At 45.8% G+C, this 20,595-nt stretch overlaps 1 protein-coding gene across 2 annotated transcripts in view; it reads right to left on the bottom strand.

Annotated features, from left to right (window-relative positions):
* SOX5 (SRY-box transcription factor 5) overlaps nucleotides 1–20,595 on the bottom strand; it is a 942,792-nt gene that overhangs the window by 699,114 nt on the left and 223,083 nt on the right. The window contains exon 1 of one of the 2 annotated variants that reach the window (XM_084765302.1): nucleotides 9,750–9,767. The exons of the other annotated variant lie outside the window; for it this stretch is intronic. Within the exon in view, the coding sequence (XP_084621428.1) occupies nucleotides 9,750–9,759 (10 nt within the window). The 5' untranslated portion in view covers nucleotides 9,760–9,767. Of the gene's footprint in view, nucleotides 1–9,749; nucleotides 9,768–20,595 lie in introns of those variants that run through there. 2 annotated transcript variants of the gene reach the window in all.

The following is a 20,595-nucleotide window of genomic DNA, read 5'->3' as shown; positions in this document are numbered from 1 at the left end:
AAGAGAGGAGAAAATCTGAGCTTTGACCAAGTCTTTTCTGTCCAATAGATAGATACTCAAGCAATCAGGGGCATTTTCTCAAGCCTGGCTACCTGCACAGTGGGGGATGTGCTTGGTGACTACTGGTCCCTCCCCTAGTCACTCTATTCTGCTTCCTGCCCAGTATAATCTCTTCTACCTCTTGTTCCCAACACTATGAGGGGTGTGTGTGTGTGTGTGTGTGTGTGTGTGTGTGTGAGTGTGTATGTGTGTGCATGTGTGTGCATATGTGACTGTGTATGTGTGTGCATATGTGTGTTTGTGCATGTGTGTGTGCGTGTGTGCATGTGTGTGAGTGTGTATGTGTGTGCATATATGTGTGTTTGTGCATGTGTGTGTACATGCGTGTGTGTGCGTGTGCATGTGTGTGAGTGTGTATGTGTGTGTATGTGTGTGTGCATATGAGTGTATGCATATGTGTGTGTGCATGTGTGTGTATGTGTGTGTGTGTGTGTGTGTGTGTAATCACTGAGGTAATTTGGGCCTAGTGATCATAGAGTTTTGTGTCATTCCTGAGCTGCCCAGTCCCTCGGTATCTTTACTAAACTTCAGTAAAACACCCACAGCACCCTTCTTGAGATCAAGTGGTGGAGAAGCCTGCTCCCTTCATAGTCAGAAACAAGCAGGACAAACGGATGGAGGAAGGGACAGGGGAAATCTGTTTACCAACACAGTCACTGCCCACCCTGCACTGTCCCCTTCCAGCTACCTCCTACCTGCTAAAACTTCTGACCCTGCCCAAAGAGCTGTGGTTTGTCCAACTATGCCCTCTCCTACGAGCAGGGACGCCCTCCCTCCAGCTCGCGGCCATCTCTCGGCTTTGTTTCTCTTGTCTGTCATAATTCATCACTAATCTAGATTCTCAAAATGCCCTCCAGTTTTTATTCCTCTCTTCCTTCATCCAATGCAACCTGGAAAAATAAGCAACGTTCCTGTTATTAGTAATTTTCAATTTCAAATTTTAGGAATGTGAGTAATTGATAGTTTTAGTTTTAACTCAGAATGTATTTTTAAAAAATAAAGAAGTTTTTGTTTTTGAGACTTCTATTGCTAGAAGTTAAATTTAAGTTAATTGTCTTCTTTAACTTACTTCAATGCCCAGCTCCCTCCTCTGAAAAAGGAAAGTGGCGGAATGTAACTTATAGCTCTGTCATGCGAGCTGATGGTTGCATAGTCCATGGGACATATGGGACATTTGAAAACATTGATTATTAACTCAACTAAGCAGATAAAACTTTCTGTGGCGAGAGGAAACTGCACAATCAAATAGCCAGGATTCTGACTGAACGTCCGAGGGTGTTAACTTCTTAACCCCTCCTGATGTGAATAGAAGTGGCCGTTGTGTTGAAAAGCTGGTCTCCAGCTGCTGGAGGCAGCTGCTCTTTAGGTTTAGAAAGTAGGAGGTAGTTCAAGGCTCAGGGGGAAAGTCTGTGGTAACTACATCTCCAGCCGTCCTCAAGCCCACTATGAGGAAGCAGGCCTCCTCCACCACTGGACCCAACTCCAGCCTCAAGTGTAGGTCAAGCCCGGCATGGACTGAGCCTCTGAAATCATGAGCTAGGATCAGTCCCTCCATTTAAGTTGCTCATCCCAGCTCTTCGTCACAGGGCGAGGAAGGCCGACTCATGCGGCCCCTCTCTCTGTTTGTTCTGTAGAGTACACATTCCGACTCTTTCATGTTTTACCCAGGATCCACCTCATCAGATGGCATCTCACGGGCCCTTCCCAGGACAGGTGCCCTGGCCCCACCTGCCTCCTGCTGCCTCGGCACCGTGGTCAGCCCTCCTTCCTGCTGCCTGCATGTTGCCTCGGGGTCCCACGCTCCTGTCTGTTTCTCTAGGCTCTGTTTTCCTTTTCCTTTCAGCTTACCCTCAGAAACTTCCTTACCAAGCCCTGGCAGCAAACATATTGCTGTCTCTGAGACTCTCAGTCCATGTGCACACCTCTCTTCCACACTTCACCCACACGTGGAACTCCGCCACCAGCACGAACCCCCTTCAATAAATACGCAAAATACGTCCATCTCTGATTTCTCCGTGCGCATCATTACCAGCCACCTGCCTTTCCCATGCGGGAGGCCTCCAATCACCTTGAATTTCACTTCTCTTTTGGCCTCATAATCAATGATTAATTAATATTGACTTTTAACTCTTATCTTTCAAAAGTCACCCTAGTTCTCTCATCCCAGTTGATTTTCCTCGCCCTTAACAGAGTGCGTCTAAATCTGTGAATGAACTTCCTGGGGAACTTTCCATATGCTCCCTCCCCTGAAACCCAGCCCACATAGTGCTGGAGAGCCATCCTCCTTTCTTGTCCCCCGGAAACTCATCTATCCAAACACTTGGTTCCTAACTGGTGATGCTGATTTGGGAAGTTGTGAAATATCTAAAGGGGAGGACCTCACTAGATATAGCGGGTTACTGTGGGAGGGCTTTGAGGGTCATATCCTGCCCCACTTCCTGTATCTGCTCTTCTTTGACACTGCTGATGTAAGATAACCGGCTGCCACTGGCTCCCACCGCCTCGTGGATTCCCCACTCTCAAACTGTGAGACAGAATAAACCTTTCGTCCTGTGAGTTGCTCTTGTCAGGTACCTGGTCACATCAACTGGACTAGTGCTAGTGTGCCCCCAGACTGTAACTCAGGGCAGAGCCTTTGCCTGAAGGGTAGAAACAGTCCCCATGGTGCTCCAGGCCTTTTGTTATGGAGGCTCTGGCAGCAGTGCCTATTTTATCCCCTCAGGTTACCATGGTGACCCTTCTTGAACCAGAAGTCCATCAGCCTCAAACACTGTTTCTCTGATGGGATCTGTGGCCAGGCCACACCCTGGGCAAAATTAGTCATTCATTCAGTATGGTCATTCAGGCTGCCGCAGTGGCTGTGCCCTTGCTCACCCCATACTTTATATGGCCATTTTCCTGCACTTCTGTGAGGCTGCTGGGTTCCATGGGGTAGCTCTGAGCTTCCCATCACTCTGTAGCCCCCAGGCTTCTTACAATGGCAAAACTCTGAATGAGCTCGCAAGGACATACAAAAGAGACCCAGAAATCTCGTGGATGCACCAAAGAGCCAAAGGGGAAAATGATTATTCATTTTTGAATGGATGAATAATTTCATTCAATTATTTATTAGGTGCCTAATTTTCTCCATACTTGGTTTTCATACATCATTGGAGATTGTTGCATAATGTTTCCCACGGTGACCAACAACTGCTTAACATGAATTCTACCATTTCCCTAGTTTGTTTCTGTACATGATGTATGTCCAGTACCTTTGTCCTAAACTCTGAAAACCCCCATCTCATTATGATGATTTCATATGAAGTAGCAAGTTATATTCATCTGCCAAACACCTTTCCTTTTGTAAAGATTTATTCTATTATTTTATCTTATGTGCATGTGTGTAGGCTTGAGAATGTGTATGCACACCATGTGTGCAGCTCCAAAGGAGGCCAGAAGGGGGCCTCAGATCCTCTGGAGCTGGAGTTACAGACTGTTGTGGTCCGTAATATGGGTGCTGGGAACTAAAGCTGGGTTCCCTCTAAGAGGAGCAACCTCCTAACTGCTGAGCTACCTCTCAAGCCCCCGCAACAAACTTCTCACATTTCCACTATAGTCGTCAAAAGGGTCTTATGCGGTACTCTTGGTAAGATTTTAAATTTCTGGCTTCTGTACTCATATCATCAGACTTAATCATACAAGTTTGCGCAATCTGGGCATGTAAGTAATAAGATCCACTGTAAAATAAGTAAAGTCACTGTGTAATCATGAGCCAGAAGGTTGTGATAACCTCCTAAGTTATCCGACGCTGCAGGATAGAAACTTGGGTGGTGGTGGTTGTTGTTGTTGTTGTTGTTGTTGTTGTTGTTGTCATCTTGTTAAATGAAGGCATCTGTATTCCTTCTCCCTGCACTCCCTGTTCACAGCTCTGATGTTCTGGGGTTGATAGCAAGTCCCTAATGCTGGAATCAAGACCATCAGACACCTACAAGGCTCTGTTTTATCTGTGAGTAACAAAGCCTAGAGGCACAGGGCGTGGTGGCACCTGTTTGTAAGCCCTCCGCTGAGGAGGCTGTGCAGGGAGGTCTCAACCTTGATGCCAGACAAGGGCACACAGCAAGGTCCAGGCCACCCTGGACTACATAGCAAAATTCTACCTCAAAGATAAAAAAAAAAAAAGTGTAAAAATTCAGTTTCGCTGCTCAATAGCCAATATTTTCAAAGTAATAACTTTTTCACTAATTAAAAAATTCTTATGTACTTAAAATATTATCACTCTAATATATATCTGAGCATACAAATTTCAAGTGGGTAATCAAGACCAATGGAACCCTTAAGTAATGACACTTCTGTGAAATCTGAAAATTAAACACTAAATAATTGCAATTTAAAGGACATGTGGAAAATAATATTGATATCTTTCCAAGTGCTGAACATTACAAATTGTGAATCTTGTAAGTGCCGAAAGACTTATCATATTAAAACCACATATAAAGTGTATTTGGAAAATAAAAGTACATGTAGCTTTACTTGAAGGCTACGTAAATGATGACTTCAGTCCTAGTAACATCCTTCTTGCACATCTGTACATCTGCAGTAAAACAGAAAGCAGAGGAGGAAAGTTCTCGTCTGTGAGCAGACATTCAGGGCCCCAGAGTTGCCCCTAATGTACTGAGATTTCTCATCCAAACTGGAAGTGTGAAATCATATGTTGAAACATTACTTAAAAGTGTCATCTCTGATTGACTGTGGGGCTTTTATTTTATCTTCTCACCAGACTACAATCGCTGGGAGAACAACCCATTTCCTGGCGTTCTGGGCACGGTGACTCCCTTCCAAGCAATAAACCGGAAGTACAGAATTTGTGTCCGCTGGATTCTGATCTGTCAGGAAAGTGCAGTGCGATCAAAACTCATCACGCTAAGGCTGTTTATTAATGACTTGCTTGATTAGGGCATGTTAGGAAATCCCATTCTCAACATGAAAACAATGACAAAAAGGCAGAAACCTACAATGTGTTGATGGCAAAATTCAGATTACAAATTTATCCTTCACCACCCGCAGGTACCATTAGCAAAGTGATGTAAGGCCTGAGAAATTGAAATGAATTCCTCCCACCAGATGGGGGCAGCAGTCAAAGAGAAATTGCAAGAGCCACCAAGACTAGAATTTGTGCTAAGCGTGCCTATGAACTGTGATCAGAGAGACTGTGATAAGGTTGGTGACAATAGCACCATCAGTTAAGAAAAAAGGACACCTGTGCGCAGGTGTGTGCACTTGTCAGTGCCCCATGGCATCCCAGCAGACACTCGGCTTTAAGGCTGGCCTACATTTTCCTTCTTGCAAAATACCTGAGAGCATCTGTTGGCATCAGTGAGCTGCCCTTCCTCAGAGATCATCATACCAGACAGTCCCACGTTCTCTCTCTGATATGGCTTTAGTAGCAACCTACAGGTGAGTCGGGGGAGGTGCTACCTACATATAAGAAACCGCATCAGTGATATCGGGGCACTGCAGATTCCAGTTTTCACTCTGGGGTTGAGTAGGAGCACAGTCTTGGGGAAGAGTGCTGTGTACATCCAGCCTTAACCGTGATATCTCCTGCCTCCTCTCTTCATTGTTACCATGGAAAAACCCAAAAAGTAAAGAGTATGCTCTGCGGACCACTCAGAAGAACATGAGGTGATGTGACTGTCACTGGGGATTTGGTTAGGCTTCCTTGTCGACTTTATTTCCTGAGTCAGTACTTCCCTATGTGGTCCCTGATCCAGAGGCCTCACGGGCACCTGAGCAAAAGTAGACTTACTGACATCACCCCAGAGCATCACCGTGGGGGTCGGTCTCAAACTCTCTTAATCCTCCAAATTACCCTGCCTTACCATTATGGCAACACTGCATGACTTTTTATGACATACCTGTATGCACCTGAATAGACCACTCCATTAAAATGTATGCAAATCAATGATTTCATTTCTCCTCAAAACAGTTTGGAGAGGTGGTCAGAGGAAAATGAGCACTAAAGACATACACCTGGAGCTGGATATGTGCGCTTCAAAGTTCCAGAGGCAAACTATAGGAATTTTCTTGCAGATAGACTTGAAAACATTCTTTTCCTTAACTTTGAGTGCCATTTCTTTAAGGTCAAGCACAAAATAATGAAGTCGCTTTTTCATAATAAATTTACACGAACCGTTTTATGTTATAACATGTTTTAAATGTTAAGATATCGAGGAAAAGTTCCAAATAATTAAAAAATCACTGCTATGGTTTAAATATTTATAAGGGAAGGAAAAACACCCCTGGTGGTTACAGGCAAGCCTAGGGTATGTGCTGTTATAGTTCTAAGCATAGGGAAACGCAGGTGGCTCCTAAAATACAAAACAGTGGGCACAAAGGTCATGTGCCCAGGTGTAGTTGAAGGGACTGGAAGCTGGTGCTACAAGGACCTTACCTGCCATGCAGTATGAGCCCCCACCACATGGGAGTAATTTCACTTATATTTCAGATGGAGGAAAGGCAAAATAAAAAAAATGATAAAAGATAAAAGAGAGCTAGTCCTATTTCCTTAGACAAGTTCCTGGAAGATTCTTTTTTATTTTTGATGAAGATCACAAAATGACTAGAAGAAATGCTTAAGACTGAAGAATATTTCCATTTTTTAAAATAGCCTAATGAATCGCTGTGTACACAGTGCCTGCCATACATGAAGTGCACCCGGCCCTTTAAGAAAGAGTTAAGGACCATGTCATAAACATTAAACGTACTGACAGACATGGTAAAGCACAACCCTTCAGGTGGCGGCTAGCATCAGACTACCTGCACAGACTATAGGCACAGACTAGCAGGGAAGGAGCCAGTCCAAGCGTATCTCAGCTAGAGAGTGTGCTAGCCCGAGTGAGGTCCCAGGCTTAATCCCAGCACCAAAATAAAGGGAAAGAAACCAGGGAGTAGGAGGAAGCGGGGAAGGTAGAAGGAGAAATGAGTGTCCTTCCATAGTTCATGCTGGACTTAACTGCTAAAAACATTCTAAATAAAATCAGTATTTTCCACCATATGGAATATTTCAGAGACATCTCAGTCAAATTAGGGTGCTGCAGAGGAAGGGTTCTTTCAGGAGAAGCAACAAAAAGCCAAGGCGATGGCGGAATACACAGTGAACCTCGGTAGGGACTTCTGCAGGAAGCGAGTCCACATCCCCTAAACAACAGTGGAGCCGAGAGTCCCAGAGAGCTGTGAGAGAAGACACTTGCAACTGCACTGCGTGTTGAAGTGTAAGATAAATCCATAGCCAGGACTGCTACTTCCCCTATGTCATATGTAAGACATCTCCCGACGGGGAGCAGTACACCCTCCCTCCCAGCCTTGTTCTATGGATTCCACGACAGGGCCTGTCATGAGAGGACAATGCTACTATCCACCCTCGAAGTGGGGGCACTGTCTTAGTTAGATTCTCCATTGCTGTGATGAAACACCATGCCCAAAAGCAAGTTGGGAAGGAAGGGGTTTATTTGGCTTACACTTCCACACTGAAGTCCAACATTGAAGGAAGTCAGGACAGGAACTCAAACAGGACAGAAACCTGGAGGCAGGAGCTAGGGCAAAGGCCATGAAGGAATGCTGCCTTCTGGCTTGCTCCACATGGCTTATTCACCCTGCTATCTTACAGAACGCAGGACCACCAGCCCAGGGACGGCCACACCAATAATGGGCTAGGCCCTCCCCCAGCAATCCCTAACTAAGAAAATGGCCTACAGGCTTGCCTACCATAGATCTTATGGAGGTGTTATCTTAATAAAGATTCTCTCCTCTCGGATGAGTTTAGCTTGGGTCAAGTTGACGAAACTATCCGGTACAGGGACTTCTGTGGGTTACAGTAAGTGCACAGTACTTGGCATGTGCTATCCTTAAAAGACTTATCAAGAAAACTACTTACAGCCAAATCCCCCAAGTTGAGGCTGAAACTTTATTTATTCCTGGACTCTCCAGGAATACATAGTCTGCCTATATGTTTCCTCCTCCTTTGCAACAGCCAAGGGCTCACTGCCTCACGCAGCTGTGGGAGGCTGAGGGGCTACAGTGTACACACCGGGGCAGGGAAATGTCCAGAATGGAAATCCTGCTTCAGTCCTTTATATGATCTGTAACACCGGACTCTGTCTCTTGTTCAAGGTCAGCATCCCTAAAAACAGACTGGTGAGCCGAGGTACCAAGAGGGCAAAGGGAGATCACAGAAGACATGATTGACATATGCTGTGCAAGAAGAGTTGCTTTACTTCTGTTTGTTTGTTTTGTTGTTTCTTTCTTCTTTCTTTCTTTCTTTCTTTCTTTCTTTCTTTCTTTCTTTCTTTTTGTTTTTTACTTTTTCTATAAATACTAAAGTTAATATGCAGAACAGGACACAAAAGAGTCCAAGAGAGGCCTGAAGGAGGTCTAAATGGAAGGGGCAGGACAATGGAGTATCACAGGAGCAACATGGAGGAAGAGAGAGCAAGGGAGCTTGGGAAGAGGGTGAAGAAGAGCAGAGGAGGGAGGGGTGGGGAGAGCAGAGGAGGGAGGGGTGGGGAGAGCAGAGGAGGGAGGGGTGGGGAGAGCAGAGGAGGGAGAGGTGGGGGAGAGCAGAGGAGGGAGGGGTGGGGGAGAGCAGAGGAGGGAGGGATGAGGGAGAGCAGAGGAGGGAGGGGTGGGGACAGCAGAGGAGGGAGAGGTGGGGGAGAGCAGAGGAGGGAGGGATGAGGGAGAGCAGAGGAGGGAGGGATGGGGGAGAGCAGAGGAGGGAGGGGTGGGGGAGAGCAGAGGAGGGAGAGGTGGGGGAGAGCAGAGGAGGGAGGAGGGAGGGAGAGCAGAGGAAGGAGGGATGGGGAAGAGCAGAGGAGGGAGGAGTGGGGGAGAGCAGAGGAGGGAGGGGTGGGGGAGAGCAGAGGAGGGAGGGGTGGGGGAGAGCAGAGGAGGGAGAGGTGGGGGAGAGCAGAGGAGGGAGGAGGGAGGGAGAGCAGAGGAAGGAGGGATGGGGAAGAGCAGAGGAGGGAGGAGTGGGGGAGAGCAGAGGAGGGAGGGGTGGGGGAGAGCAGAGGAGGGGGGATGGGGTATAATAAACTTTATTATCAGAACACCATAATGGATCCTACCCCTTCCTACACTAACTAAACCATTTGTTTAAAGATGACAGACATATGAAGAAATGAAAGCCTTCCCTAACCACGCCCTTCTGATGTGTCTAAATCCTTGCAACCCATAGTTCCCTGTGCAAACAACCTGAGCATCAGGAAAGATGCACCAGGCGAGTGCGCTGTGATGCGATGACTGCAGACCAGACATGATGAGCACCATCCCTGTCCTCCATGGACAACTGACCACTTACTTTGTTTGGGGGCTCTGCTGGCCCTTCACCAACGCTGCTTAGTGGTGTTCCTTAACCCCTCCTAGACTGCGAGGCTCTAGCAAATAGAGCAGAACGCCAGCATGGAGCCGGTGCGGAGTGCATATATTTAAGGTGTATAGTAGTTTTGCAGTTTCTCAGCTCCACAGGCTCCACCTCTGGGCTTGCACACGGTGTCTTCTACTTTTAGTTTCTCTCCCTCCAACATTGCTGATTCCTTTCGCAACTTTTCTGTGTTATTTATAATTCGGCTTCCTTGGGTAACCTTTCCCTGGCTACCCCATTGGTGTGCACACAACATACAAGCTGTTTTCCTTTTCCTATCTGCCCGTACCTGATGCCATAAATCAGCTGTGATGGGTCTTTGGTAAACTTCATGGCCAGGAGCCTTCTGGTTTCATTTTCTCAGTCTCTAGCATTTAGTAGCTTCCTGTCAAAGGACAAAGCAAGTGCTCAACAGGGTTTTGGTGAAGGCATTGATTTCACAACGGCTTCACTATTGAGAGAGAAGAGGTGAGTAACTGAAACACTGAAAAGACAGAGAATTATGATTTTCCTATCCTGCAACTTCAATTGCTTCCTGAGACAAAGGAGCCTTGCCCCCCATCCCCCCTGCACCCCAGGATTGAGTTCTCACAATGTCACCTTGTGCAAACTGATTGGGCTTTGTTGTTGTTTTTTGTTTGTTTTTGTTTTCAACTCCACACAGGCAGAGGCCATCTTGGAAGAGGGAACATCAATTAAGAAGACGCCTCCATCGGATTGGCTGAAGACCAATCTGTAGGAGTATTTTCTTGATTAATGACTGACGTGGGAGGGACTAGCCCACTGGGGGTGGCCTGGATTGTATACAAAAGCAAGGAGCTGCGTGAGGCAAGGGGAGCGAGCCAATAAGCATGTTCTTCTGAGGCCACTGCTTCAGTTCCGGCTTCCAGGCTCCTGCCTTGGCTGCTCCTCACAAAAGGCTGTGACCTCTAAACCAAATGAACCCTCTCCTCCCCGGTTTGCTTTGGGTTTTAGTGCTTCATAACAGTGATGGAACCCTAACTAAGACAGGACCTCATCATCACATATAGATCAAAAGCTGGGAGGAAGATGCTACTGACGGACAGATGAGGAGAGGCGGCTAGGAAGACAAAAACACTGGAGGTCAATGTCAGAGCAAGAGCTTGGGTCTTCTCCCCAAACCACACCACGAGACTAACTATATCTGTCCTCCTACAAGCCAATGACAACCAGTCCCGCTTCACCGCCTATGTGGCTTGTGCGCCACTGAGGCTCGGTTTAGTTGTTAGCAGAACTGAATTATCCAAGCCAACTGCAGATCCTGCCCCCTCCCCACGCTCCTCTCCCACGTCTATATTTGAAACAATAACAATGTGCCCACCTGGAACGCTTGGGGGGCTCCAGTTTGCGGGGACAGTGTGCGCCTCAGCCCTTCCAGCGAACAATCAGCTTAAGGAGTTGTATTCAGATATTATTAATGTTTCCAAACCCATTTTCCTGCTGAAATCCCTGCCAAGTGCACACTTCAGCAGACACTAAAATAATTTGGGTAGTTGACATTCAATCCAAAATTTCTGTGGAAATGTGCCAGATTTGACATCTGTGGGGAAGTGGGTAATTTTTATTACCCACAAAGAGCAAAGGCATAGCTGGATTCCTCCACCTCCACACATCTCCTGGGGTGGAGGAGATGTTCACACGTGCACAAATGTGGGCCCAAGGAAACCATTCAACCCACTCAGTCTTGCCATGGAATGGCCAGAGCCCAACACAGGTCAATACTGAGGGACCAACAGGATGGCCAGAACACACTTCAGGTGTGCGAGGAACAAAGCACCTTGTCGTCAGTGAATTTTGCTCAAGGTCATTTAGTGCAACTCTTTGCCTTTAAAGAACCGTCACTTGCTAGAACTTCAAACCAGAAGTTTAGATTGATCTTTGTTGAGGGTGTTCTTGCAAACCCTAATAATATCTGACCCTGCTGCCCTCTATAAACATACTTAAAAATCACCTGAAATGTTTCTTTTAATACTAAAGTTTAATCCCGAAGAGTTAAGGACAAAGATAAGTACATACTCCTTCAAGATGCCCTCACTCTGTATATCAAACTATGTATTGTTCTCTTTAGGTGACATGTACTAAGCTGATATTGAGGGCTATACTCTAAATTTAGCTACTATCTTATATTAGAGTAAGTAGAGAAGGCTAAATTTGCTTCTCTCATAAAGTAGTTGACTATGTTTGTAATAATTAGGAAATTTTAAATGATTATGGCGGCTGCTTCTATACTGACAAAGATTTTTGAAGTCGGTCAAGAGGATACAAAAACATGGTCAAGGATCCATTTTACAAAAAGACTATGATTAGTGATTTCTTCATTTTTATTAGGAAAGAAAGTGGATACATACCTGAAAGGGATACATAGTTCCCAAATTACAGAAGGCAACATAAAGAAAATATAACCTCAGGAAAAAGGGAGGAAGAGAAGAAAGGAATAAAAATGGAAAATGTAGATAGAAAGAAATGAGTGCCACGTGGGATTAATACAGGTGACTACTACAGATGCAAAGTGAGTTCCCTGTTGGTGGCAAAGTCACCTTGGTTATGAGTCTATTTCAGTGGTCCATTCAAAGACTGCATCAAAGGGATGCCCAGGATAAAGGAAGCAAAGACGCATACCCATGCACAGGGTGATGATCTGAGCCTGAGGACAGGACAAGGCCTATTTTCGAAGATGGAGACATAGGGAGAGAGGTGTGTGGGGGCTGCAGCCATATTTGGAACACAGTCAAGACCTTCATCTCCCTGGGATCAAATCCTGCTCATGTCTCCTTTATAATCCTCAATAACAGCTAAGGCTTTGGCATCTTCCCTTGATCTTTCTAGAAAGAACAGCTCTTAACCCTCCATCTGCGCAGCCCCACTCAAGCCTTCACTTGGAAATGACTTGAAACTCAGTGGACACAACAAGCACGTGTTTTGAGTGAACAAACAAGCAACTAATGAAGCTAGGCATGATGCTGGTTCACACCTATAATCCCAACCCTGGAGTCTAAGACAAGAGGGTCACTGTGAGTTCAAGGCCAGCCTGCCTAATGAGGCCCTGCCTGCTTCTCTGGGGGATGGGCTCCAAGACATAACCCCAGGGCTACAAAATGTGTGGATGGTTAAGTCTCTTAAATACAATGGGGGAATTGTGGTATGTGTAGATGAAATACATATATCCCCCAATAGTATAAAACACCTCTAAATCTCATAAAGACTAAGATAAAATCCTTGTTAGAATTTATTGCTTACGGAATAATAAGAAAAGTCTGCACACGTATTGCACACACAGTTTTTTTTTCCTGCACATTTTCAATCTTCGAGTGGCTCATTCCTTGGATGTGGAGTCCTACAGTTATGGAGAGTAACTGTGTGCCTGTTTGGCATGCTACTGACTTACCAGCCATTGTCCATTTGGATTTATGTCCTCACAAACTACCCCTGAAATGAGTCAAGTCTCTTCTCTAAGTTCTGAATGTAAACACCAAAGAATAAACAAACAAGGCCAGCACTGAGCAGGGGGATTTCCTGAGTCGCCGAGAGGCAGAGCAGATGGAAGAGCTGGGAGTGGTGGAGAGAGAGCACATGCATGCAGAGCACACGCATGCAGGCCTATGAAGAGAGAGCCAACTCTCAGAACCTCAGTGAGGGGACACTGGGCACCACAGAGGGTGACAGTAAGGAGAGAAACAGAAAAAAGGGGTGCTCACAAATGTCTGCGTATAGAGAAGTAGACACCCCAAGTATCATATTTATCCCCACATTAAAAAAATATAAGCTCTTTTCTCAAGAACTTGTCTACAGTGACAAAAATATTGAAGTCAACTAGTTGGTAAGGAAGCTAAGCACAGAGAGGGGAGTCTTCCTTGTTTGGCATTAGCAGATTTCCCAGGTAATGCAGCCAACTCAAGCTATTTTTACTTTTTGAACTTAAAATATTTTATTTTTAAAGATGAACTTTACTTTCGTTTGTGTATATTATGGGATGTGCTATGGGGGTTTGGAGCAGACATTAAATCACCTCAGGGTTTATCAGTTGCTTGTGCTGAGCACAGTTAGACCTCTGTCGTTGGAAATACACTTCATTATAGGTGACAGTCACCAGCAATTACTCTTCCCAACAGAACAGCTTATCCTTGGCTCAATGTCTCTCTTTCTCCACCTACCCACTCTCTTTCTCTGGCAACTCCCATGATCCTTTTCTGCTTCTACGAGTTGAACTATTTTAGATTCTACATGAAGCTAAATTCATCGGGTCTTTGTCTCTCAGCTTATTCAATCAGAAAGTGACAGAATAAGACATGACCAACTCTCACACGAAGAGGGAGAGCTGGGTGGTGGTGGCACATGCTTTTAAGCCCAGCACTTGGGAGGCAGAGGTATGTGGATCGCTGTGAGTTCGAGGCCAGCCTGGTCTACAAAGCGAGTCCAGGACAGTCAAGGCTACACAGAGAAACCCTGTCTCAAAAATAAATAAATAAATAAATAAACAAATAAAACAAAACAAAAAGAAAAAAAGATGGAGGAAAGGAAAGCTAGACAAGAGCTTGTAAAGACAGAACAAAGGAGAAAATGAGAAGGAGCCAGAAGATTAGAGCAGATTGCTAGGGTTAGTTGAGGCCAAGCAGAGCAATTCAGGGGCCAAGAGAGAAGCCAGATTGAGTCAGTCAACTGGGAGAGGAGCTTGAGCCAGAACAGCTGGTGAGCAAGCCAGCCCAGCGCTCAGGAAGAACAAGAAAGGGTGAGCTTATTAAGCAGTTAAGTCTCAGAGGCTGAAAACACTGTAGGCCTAGGTTAGATTGTATAGATGTACGGAGGCTAGAAGTTTCCAGGACTGGGCCGAGGTTAGCAGACAGAGGCAGTAAGCTGAAACAAGCTAATAAAAGTTCCTGTTACAATCACCAGCGATGGCAGTGCGGGGAGCAAGCCTGTCCACCACAGGTGAACAGGAGTTAACCTGAATCTGATTCGATGCCCAGGGCTTTATCCTCCGAGAGATTTGTTTTAAGGCCAGGCGTGTTCTCAGTCAAGTATGAAAGAGAATAGGTATGCTTTCTCACATACAAGAACAAAATCATATGTGGAGTGTCACTGGGAAATATCCCAGCCGATCAACAGTAAAATTGAGGAAGTAACTGAGGAAAGGCAAGAAAATAGATGCTTCCTGAAGGTCGTCTGAGAGCCCACGCATCGGCATTCTCTGTTGTTCACGACTGAGGACAACGGCCTGCCTCTGTACCGCGAAGCATCACAGAAACCCACACAGCAATCTTGGCACCTAGAGCTGGTGGGAAAGTGAGACAGCCTGGTCTCCTGAGGGAGCGGCACTCTTTCATATGCATGACTTTAACACCTCCTTAACTTTCACCTGACTGCCTGTAAAGTCTTTAATCAGACACGTTCCCAGCTCACAATCCCCACACGTGTTAGTAACAACACCTTGCAGTGCATTGTCTTTAAGTCTCCGGATGTATATGTTAAAGGTGGGGCCTTCACATGGCCTCTTTAGATTTGTGTTACCTGAGTTCTCAGTGACAATAGGCCTACCACACCATCCAGTCTGGAAACTAACACTGCCATTTGAGCAGAGAGGATGCTCTTGTTAGTGGGTTACCCTTTAATGCAACAAGGCTGAACGCGGAATGTCTTCTAACAAATGCTAAGTGGGTCGCATTTGAAACGCACACATGCAATTGTGGAGTTGCCTGGTATTAAGAAATAATGTATCATGCTAGGCAAACTCTTTCAATGAAGTATTTTAATCTTTTTACAAAGATAAAATGATGCAAGAACTTTCTAGAATTAAATGTAATCAGTAATTCTAAAATTTCTCTGATTATTAGAGGAATAATTTCAACAGAGTCCATGGTATATGCCACATTATTCTTGAAAATAAAGTAAAAATCACTCATGTCAGGTGTATCAAAGGTTCTTCCTTTCCCTGACTTTGGGGGAGACATATACATAAGGAAGAGCTCACCCATATATGTTGAGATTTGAGTATACCATATATTATCAATCTAATAAAGCTTAATACTGCTGGATACTTTCTAACCATTTAAAATGTTTTTTTATTATTGTGTGTGTGCATGGTATGGCAGGGAGGGCATTGTGCACTGACTGAGTTTAGGGAGAGTTCTGGTGTCCATTCTCCATGTCTGTCTTTACGTGGGTCTCAGGGAAACATCTTGATGTAATGCTGTCGTGCTGGACCACATTCTAATATTTTAAGACTTATGTTTGCAGGAAAATTCACATTTCTTAAAAGAGCCATTTTGTAACTGTTCAGTAATGAACCTTACTTGTGGCTGTTTAGGTAATTCAATTTTTTTCCATATATTGTACAAGTTACTGTAAGTTTTCAGTGAGGATAAGACATATTATAATATATATAATTATATATACAGCATATATAGTTATATATTATATTATATATGATATATGTCTTATCACATGTGTTTATATATGTATATATATTTATAATATACTAGAATACTAAAAGGCTGAAAGAGATAACCGTGAGATGAGACAGGACCATCTCTTACAAGTGTGTGTAGTGTTCCTCACAGAAATGCACTCTAAACTTTACCTCCTTTGCTCACTCGCAGTGTGTGTGTGTACATGTGTATATCTGTATTTTTTCTTAAAAGTTCCAAAGAGAATAAAAAAAAAGACTAAAGTACCATGGAATGTGCAGAAGCTAAATAAACAGATTATATTCTATATCAGTATCAGACTTAAAAGTGAGAGACCTCATCACTGGTATTTAATGCTTGGAACTATGGCTCTGGTTTTCAGGTTTTTTTGGTTTCTAGCAGCTTCCAATTTTGTGTTCAGTTTAAATATTCATTCCACAAATATACTATCGATTGCTAGTATGCTCTGTTCCAGCACCTCAGTCTAGAGGGGAGAGCAAATGCTACACTCATAAATCTCTGCCTCTGCCTCCTCTCCGTGATCCGTCTGTCTGTCTGTCTGTCTGTCTGTCTGTCTGTCTGTCTGTGTCTTGGCATCTCTGTCTCTCTGGCACACACACAGGAGTTACTTGAAAAGCATGCAGGAGGGGTGCAGTAGAATTATGACAGGCATGAGACGTGGAAGCAGTGGTAGCTCCAGCACAGGAGTGAACCTAGGCGCCCATGGGAACTTTCTAGACAACTGGTGCAATGGGTGCCAGGGTCCTGCAGCCAGAAAGACCCAGTAGAAGCCGCACAAACAGCAGAAAATGCGAACAGCATAGTGTAAAGCTGCAGACGTACTGTTCTTAGGACCCCGACATTTAATGTACGCAGTCAGAGTCATGGGGGGGGCGTGTCTTTAAGCAAGAGGATCAGGTCTTTGAATTTATCCTAGATCATTTGCTAAAATGTGGGCAGGAAACTAACAAAAACCCTCATGTGACAACTCTATCAATACAGCCTAACACAATGGTAGCTGGCACCAGGACTGGGAGGGAGAAAAAGCAGGGCAGAGCAGGACGGAACAGGGCAGAGCAAGATGGAAACCAGACACAGGTGATTCCATGATGGGCTGGGCTCGTGGACAGCCCTTTGCAGACCACTCACGTCAGACACAGGTGATGCCATGGTGGGCTGGGCTTGTGGACAGCCCATGGCCGATTGCTCACATTTGAGCAACTTAAGAAAAGGCAAATTCCTTCAGCTGAAAGAAACTGCTTCCTGGAGAGGACTATGCCTGCTACTGAACCCAGGACCCACCGTCAGGATGTGAGGGGCCAGTCCAGTGGGCTGTGGCAGTCCTTCCCACCTGACCCACATGGAGGAGCGGTAACGCCTTGCTGGTCAGGATGAGCCTGTGCACGCTGGGGTGCCTGCCTCTCACACTGCCTGGAGAGCTCTCTTCAATAAACTGTTTTCTGTGCCGTCTGGGGTGCTGCTGTGATTTAGGTGTGAAATAATACATCCCAAGGGCTCATGTGTTAGAACACTCGATCCCCAAATTGACAGTGCTGTCTTGAGAGGCTGAGGAACCTTTTGGCCATGAGCCCTTGGCCTGTCAATATACAGCCATGAAGGCATGGCTTGTTGGTTTAGGGGGAGTCCTCTCGATCAGGCTGGCCTCTGGGCACGCCTGTAAGGGATTGATGTGAGAACCGAGCCTGAAAGTGGGAGGCACTGTTCTTTGATTCTGGGCCTTTGGTGGCATGAAGAACAGAGGGGTGTCCCTGAGCACTAGGCACACAGATGTTCACTACCTTCGCTAGCTATGTTGCGTTCCTGTCATCACAACGTCCATGCTAGGGTAGACTGTAACCTGGAATTGACTCAAACAGACCTTTCTCTCCTAAACTGCTTTTTCCTGAGAGTTCTCTCACATCCCTAGAAATGAGAATAGGCCTTGGGCATGGCCCTTCCTTGCCACAGCCACCAGATGCCACAAGCCATGTCTGCACCACCATGACAGGCTGCTTTCTCTCAAGCTCTGAGCCAAGATACAAACTTCCCCCGGTAGGCAGCTTCAACTTAGATATTGGCTTACAATTAAAAACCAAACCAACCAAACAAAAAACAGTGGCTACCAGCCGATGTAAATCTTGACTTAAAGATGTATGTAAGGTACACAGTCATTTCACACTCAGTATAAAGCACTGCAAAGTTCGTGTACTCGTGTGTGTATTCAGATAATCTCAGGCCTCGAGTCACAGTGAGCCAAATACCTTAAATATGACTCCACATGACAATGTTATTTCAAACTTATCCTCCAGGGAAGCATAATCCAAGAGAAAGACCAATTCAACACAGTTAACACACCCACGGGGCTTTGTGAATATTGGTGAACACTACCACTTAGAAGTCTAGAGCCAAAGCTGGCAGAGAAGTTTCTGGATCTGGTGTGAATCAGCAGCCACTCACAGTGTTCCTTCTCCTGATCACACCATGGAGTATTCAGCCCTGAGATCTGAGCACGCACTTTCTGCTTCGTTGAACACGGATGGATTTTCTGTTAAGTTCAGCTGAGCCCAGCACCCTTGGGATGCTGCTTAAGGCCTCATGGAAAGCCAGAGCTTGGTGGCTGAGACCTCAAATAACCACAGGTGAGCAACCTGTCTCAATTGCTTATATGGAGGCTCTAGAACAAGCTATGCTGCTGGGGACTGGTGCCTCGGGAGCTGGAGAGATGGCTCGGATGTTGACAGCACTTGCTGCCCTTCCAGAGGACCCGAATTTAGGTCCTAGAACTCATATCAGGGAGTTCACACCACCTGTACCACCAGCTCTGGGGGATCCACAACCCTCTCCTAGCCACCTCAGGCCCACACTTATGTGTGCACATATCTACACACAGATGCACATAAAATATCTATAGAAGTAAATCTTATAGAAACAAACTAACAGCAAACAAAGGGCTCGTGTGGTTATTTGTTGTATTTGTGCGTATGTGCCGGGGCAGGGGGTGGGGCAGGGGGCAGGGCGTGGGTGGGGCAGGGGCAGGGCATTGCTTCCTATGGTGTAAGTGTGGGCATGAGAAGCCAATTCTGTGTCTTGTAGTTCATTCTCTCCTACTTTATGTGGATTCTAGGGATTTAACTTAACTCATCAGATTTACTCTCTCCACTGAGGCAGGCTGCCACCCCCGTCTCTTCCACTTAAAGCACCATAGCCTTGTCCAGCCATACATGGCGGCATGACAGGATTGCTGACTATCGGGGTGCACAGGCCATAATCACTTGGTGCCGAGCTAACACAGTTCTCTGAATGCCAAATCCACAGACATGTTACTGAACAGCCCAAACTTCACAGACATCACGGCTAACCCAATCTCGAGAGCCTCCCTCTGTCTACACGCATTCAGGTCCAGCCAATGATCCCCATTATCAGGCCTCTCTGTGGCGTGCGGCCCGCCCCCACAGATCCCCCACTGAGGTAGAAGTTACTTCACAGTCCAGTTGGGTCTTCCAAACTGAGGCTCACCAAAGGCAAGATCAGAACCCTAACATCCTTCAGACAGACAGACAGACCGACTCCTGCTGAGATTATGGATATTGAGATGTCAAATATTGAGGTGTAAAATTATTAACGGTAAGTCCAATAGAGTTGCAATGTCATTATTGTACCTACAGGATCCTAAATACTATTTTCCCTATTGTTATTCCTTGGGGGAACACTTAAAATTCTTACATTGCATATGGATTCTGAAGTCACAGAGAATGGGCCGTGCCTGGGTAGCCCTGCCTTCTTCATCCAAGCTTGGCCACAGAAGCCTCACCCCTGTCCCGCTGCTCGCTAAGCACAGCTGCTTCCTCTCCCTTCCTGCAGCTGTCAGATACACAGCGCAGGCTGGGCGGGAGAGCCTGCCGACTCAGCGCCATACCTCCCCCTCGCCACCCTGCCTCAGTATGCAACTGCCTGGGCCAAACACACTTATGCTTTCTCACCCATAAGCCTCGGCTGACCTGCTGTTCCTTTATGAACGCGGGCCTGCTTTTCCTCAATCAGGGCGGACGGGGCGAGTGCTCAGCTACTGTAACGTAGAGGGATGCGAGTCGTGAACACACCAAGGAAAGGTTCTCAGAGTCTTTCTAAGTCACTGACAACCTGAGATAAGAACAGAGGAAATATTCCAAATGAAAGCTCTGTCTGAAAGCTGGTGAGTTAAACTTCAGGTAATAGGAAAAGGAACAATATTCCGGAGGGGCACACCTCCCAGACACGCACGGGACGGGAAAAGTATGACACACATACAGCACTGACCCCTGCCATGACCCCTGAGTGCCGCTGAGCTCAGCCGCATGTAGCACTGGCACACTAATCACAGTCAACAGCGTGTCCATCGTCCTTGATAGCTCTATTTGATAGTGACTGCATTTCCAAACTAAGAAAGAAAGTGTATCATCTGTGGTTCTAAGCACAAGGCTTGTTAGCCTGTACATAATGTGGAACAGCTAAACCAGCCTGGTTAGCCATCGTAGCCTAACATACTATTTTCATGAGGACAACTCCTTTCTCTTAGTTTTTGGATGTGTGTGTATGTGTGTGTGTACAGGTATTTGTAAATATGACATGTGTGTGCGCGCGTGTGCATGCATGCGCACGTGTGCATGTGTGCACATCCGTGTAGACCTGCACACACATGTATAGCAGCCAGGGGAGAGTAAATGACATCCTCCT

Source organism: Acomys minous (assembly GCF_964271855.1).
Source record: "Acomys minous genome assembly, chromosome: 17".
Taxonomy (NCBI): Eukaryota; Metazoa; Chordata; class Mammalia; order Rodentia; family Muridae; genus Acomys; species Acomys minous.
Note: the sequence above shows the minus strand (reverse complement) of the source record. Positions and strands in the feature narration are given on the sequence as shown.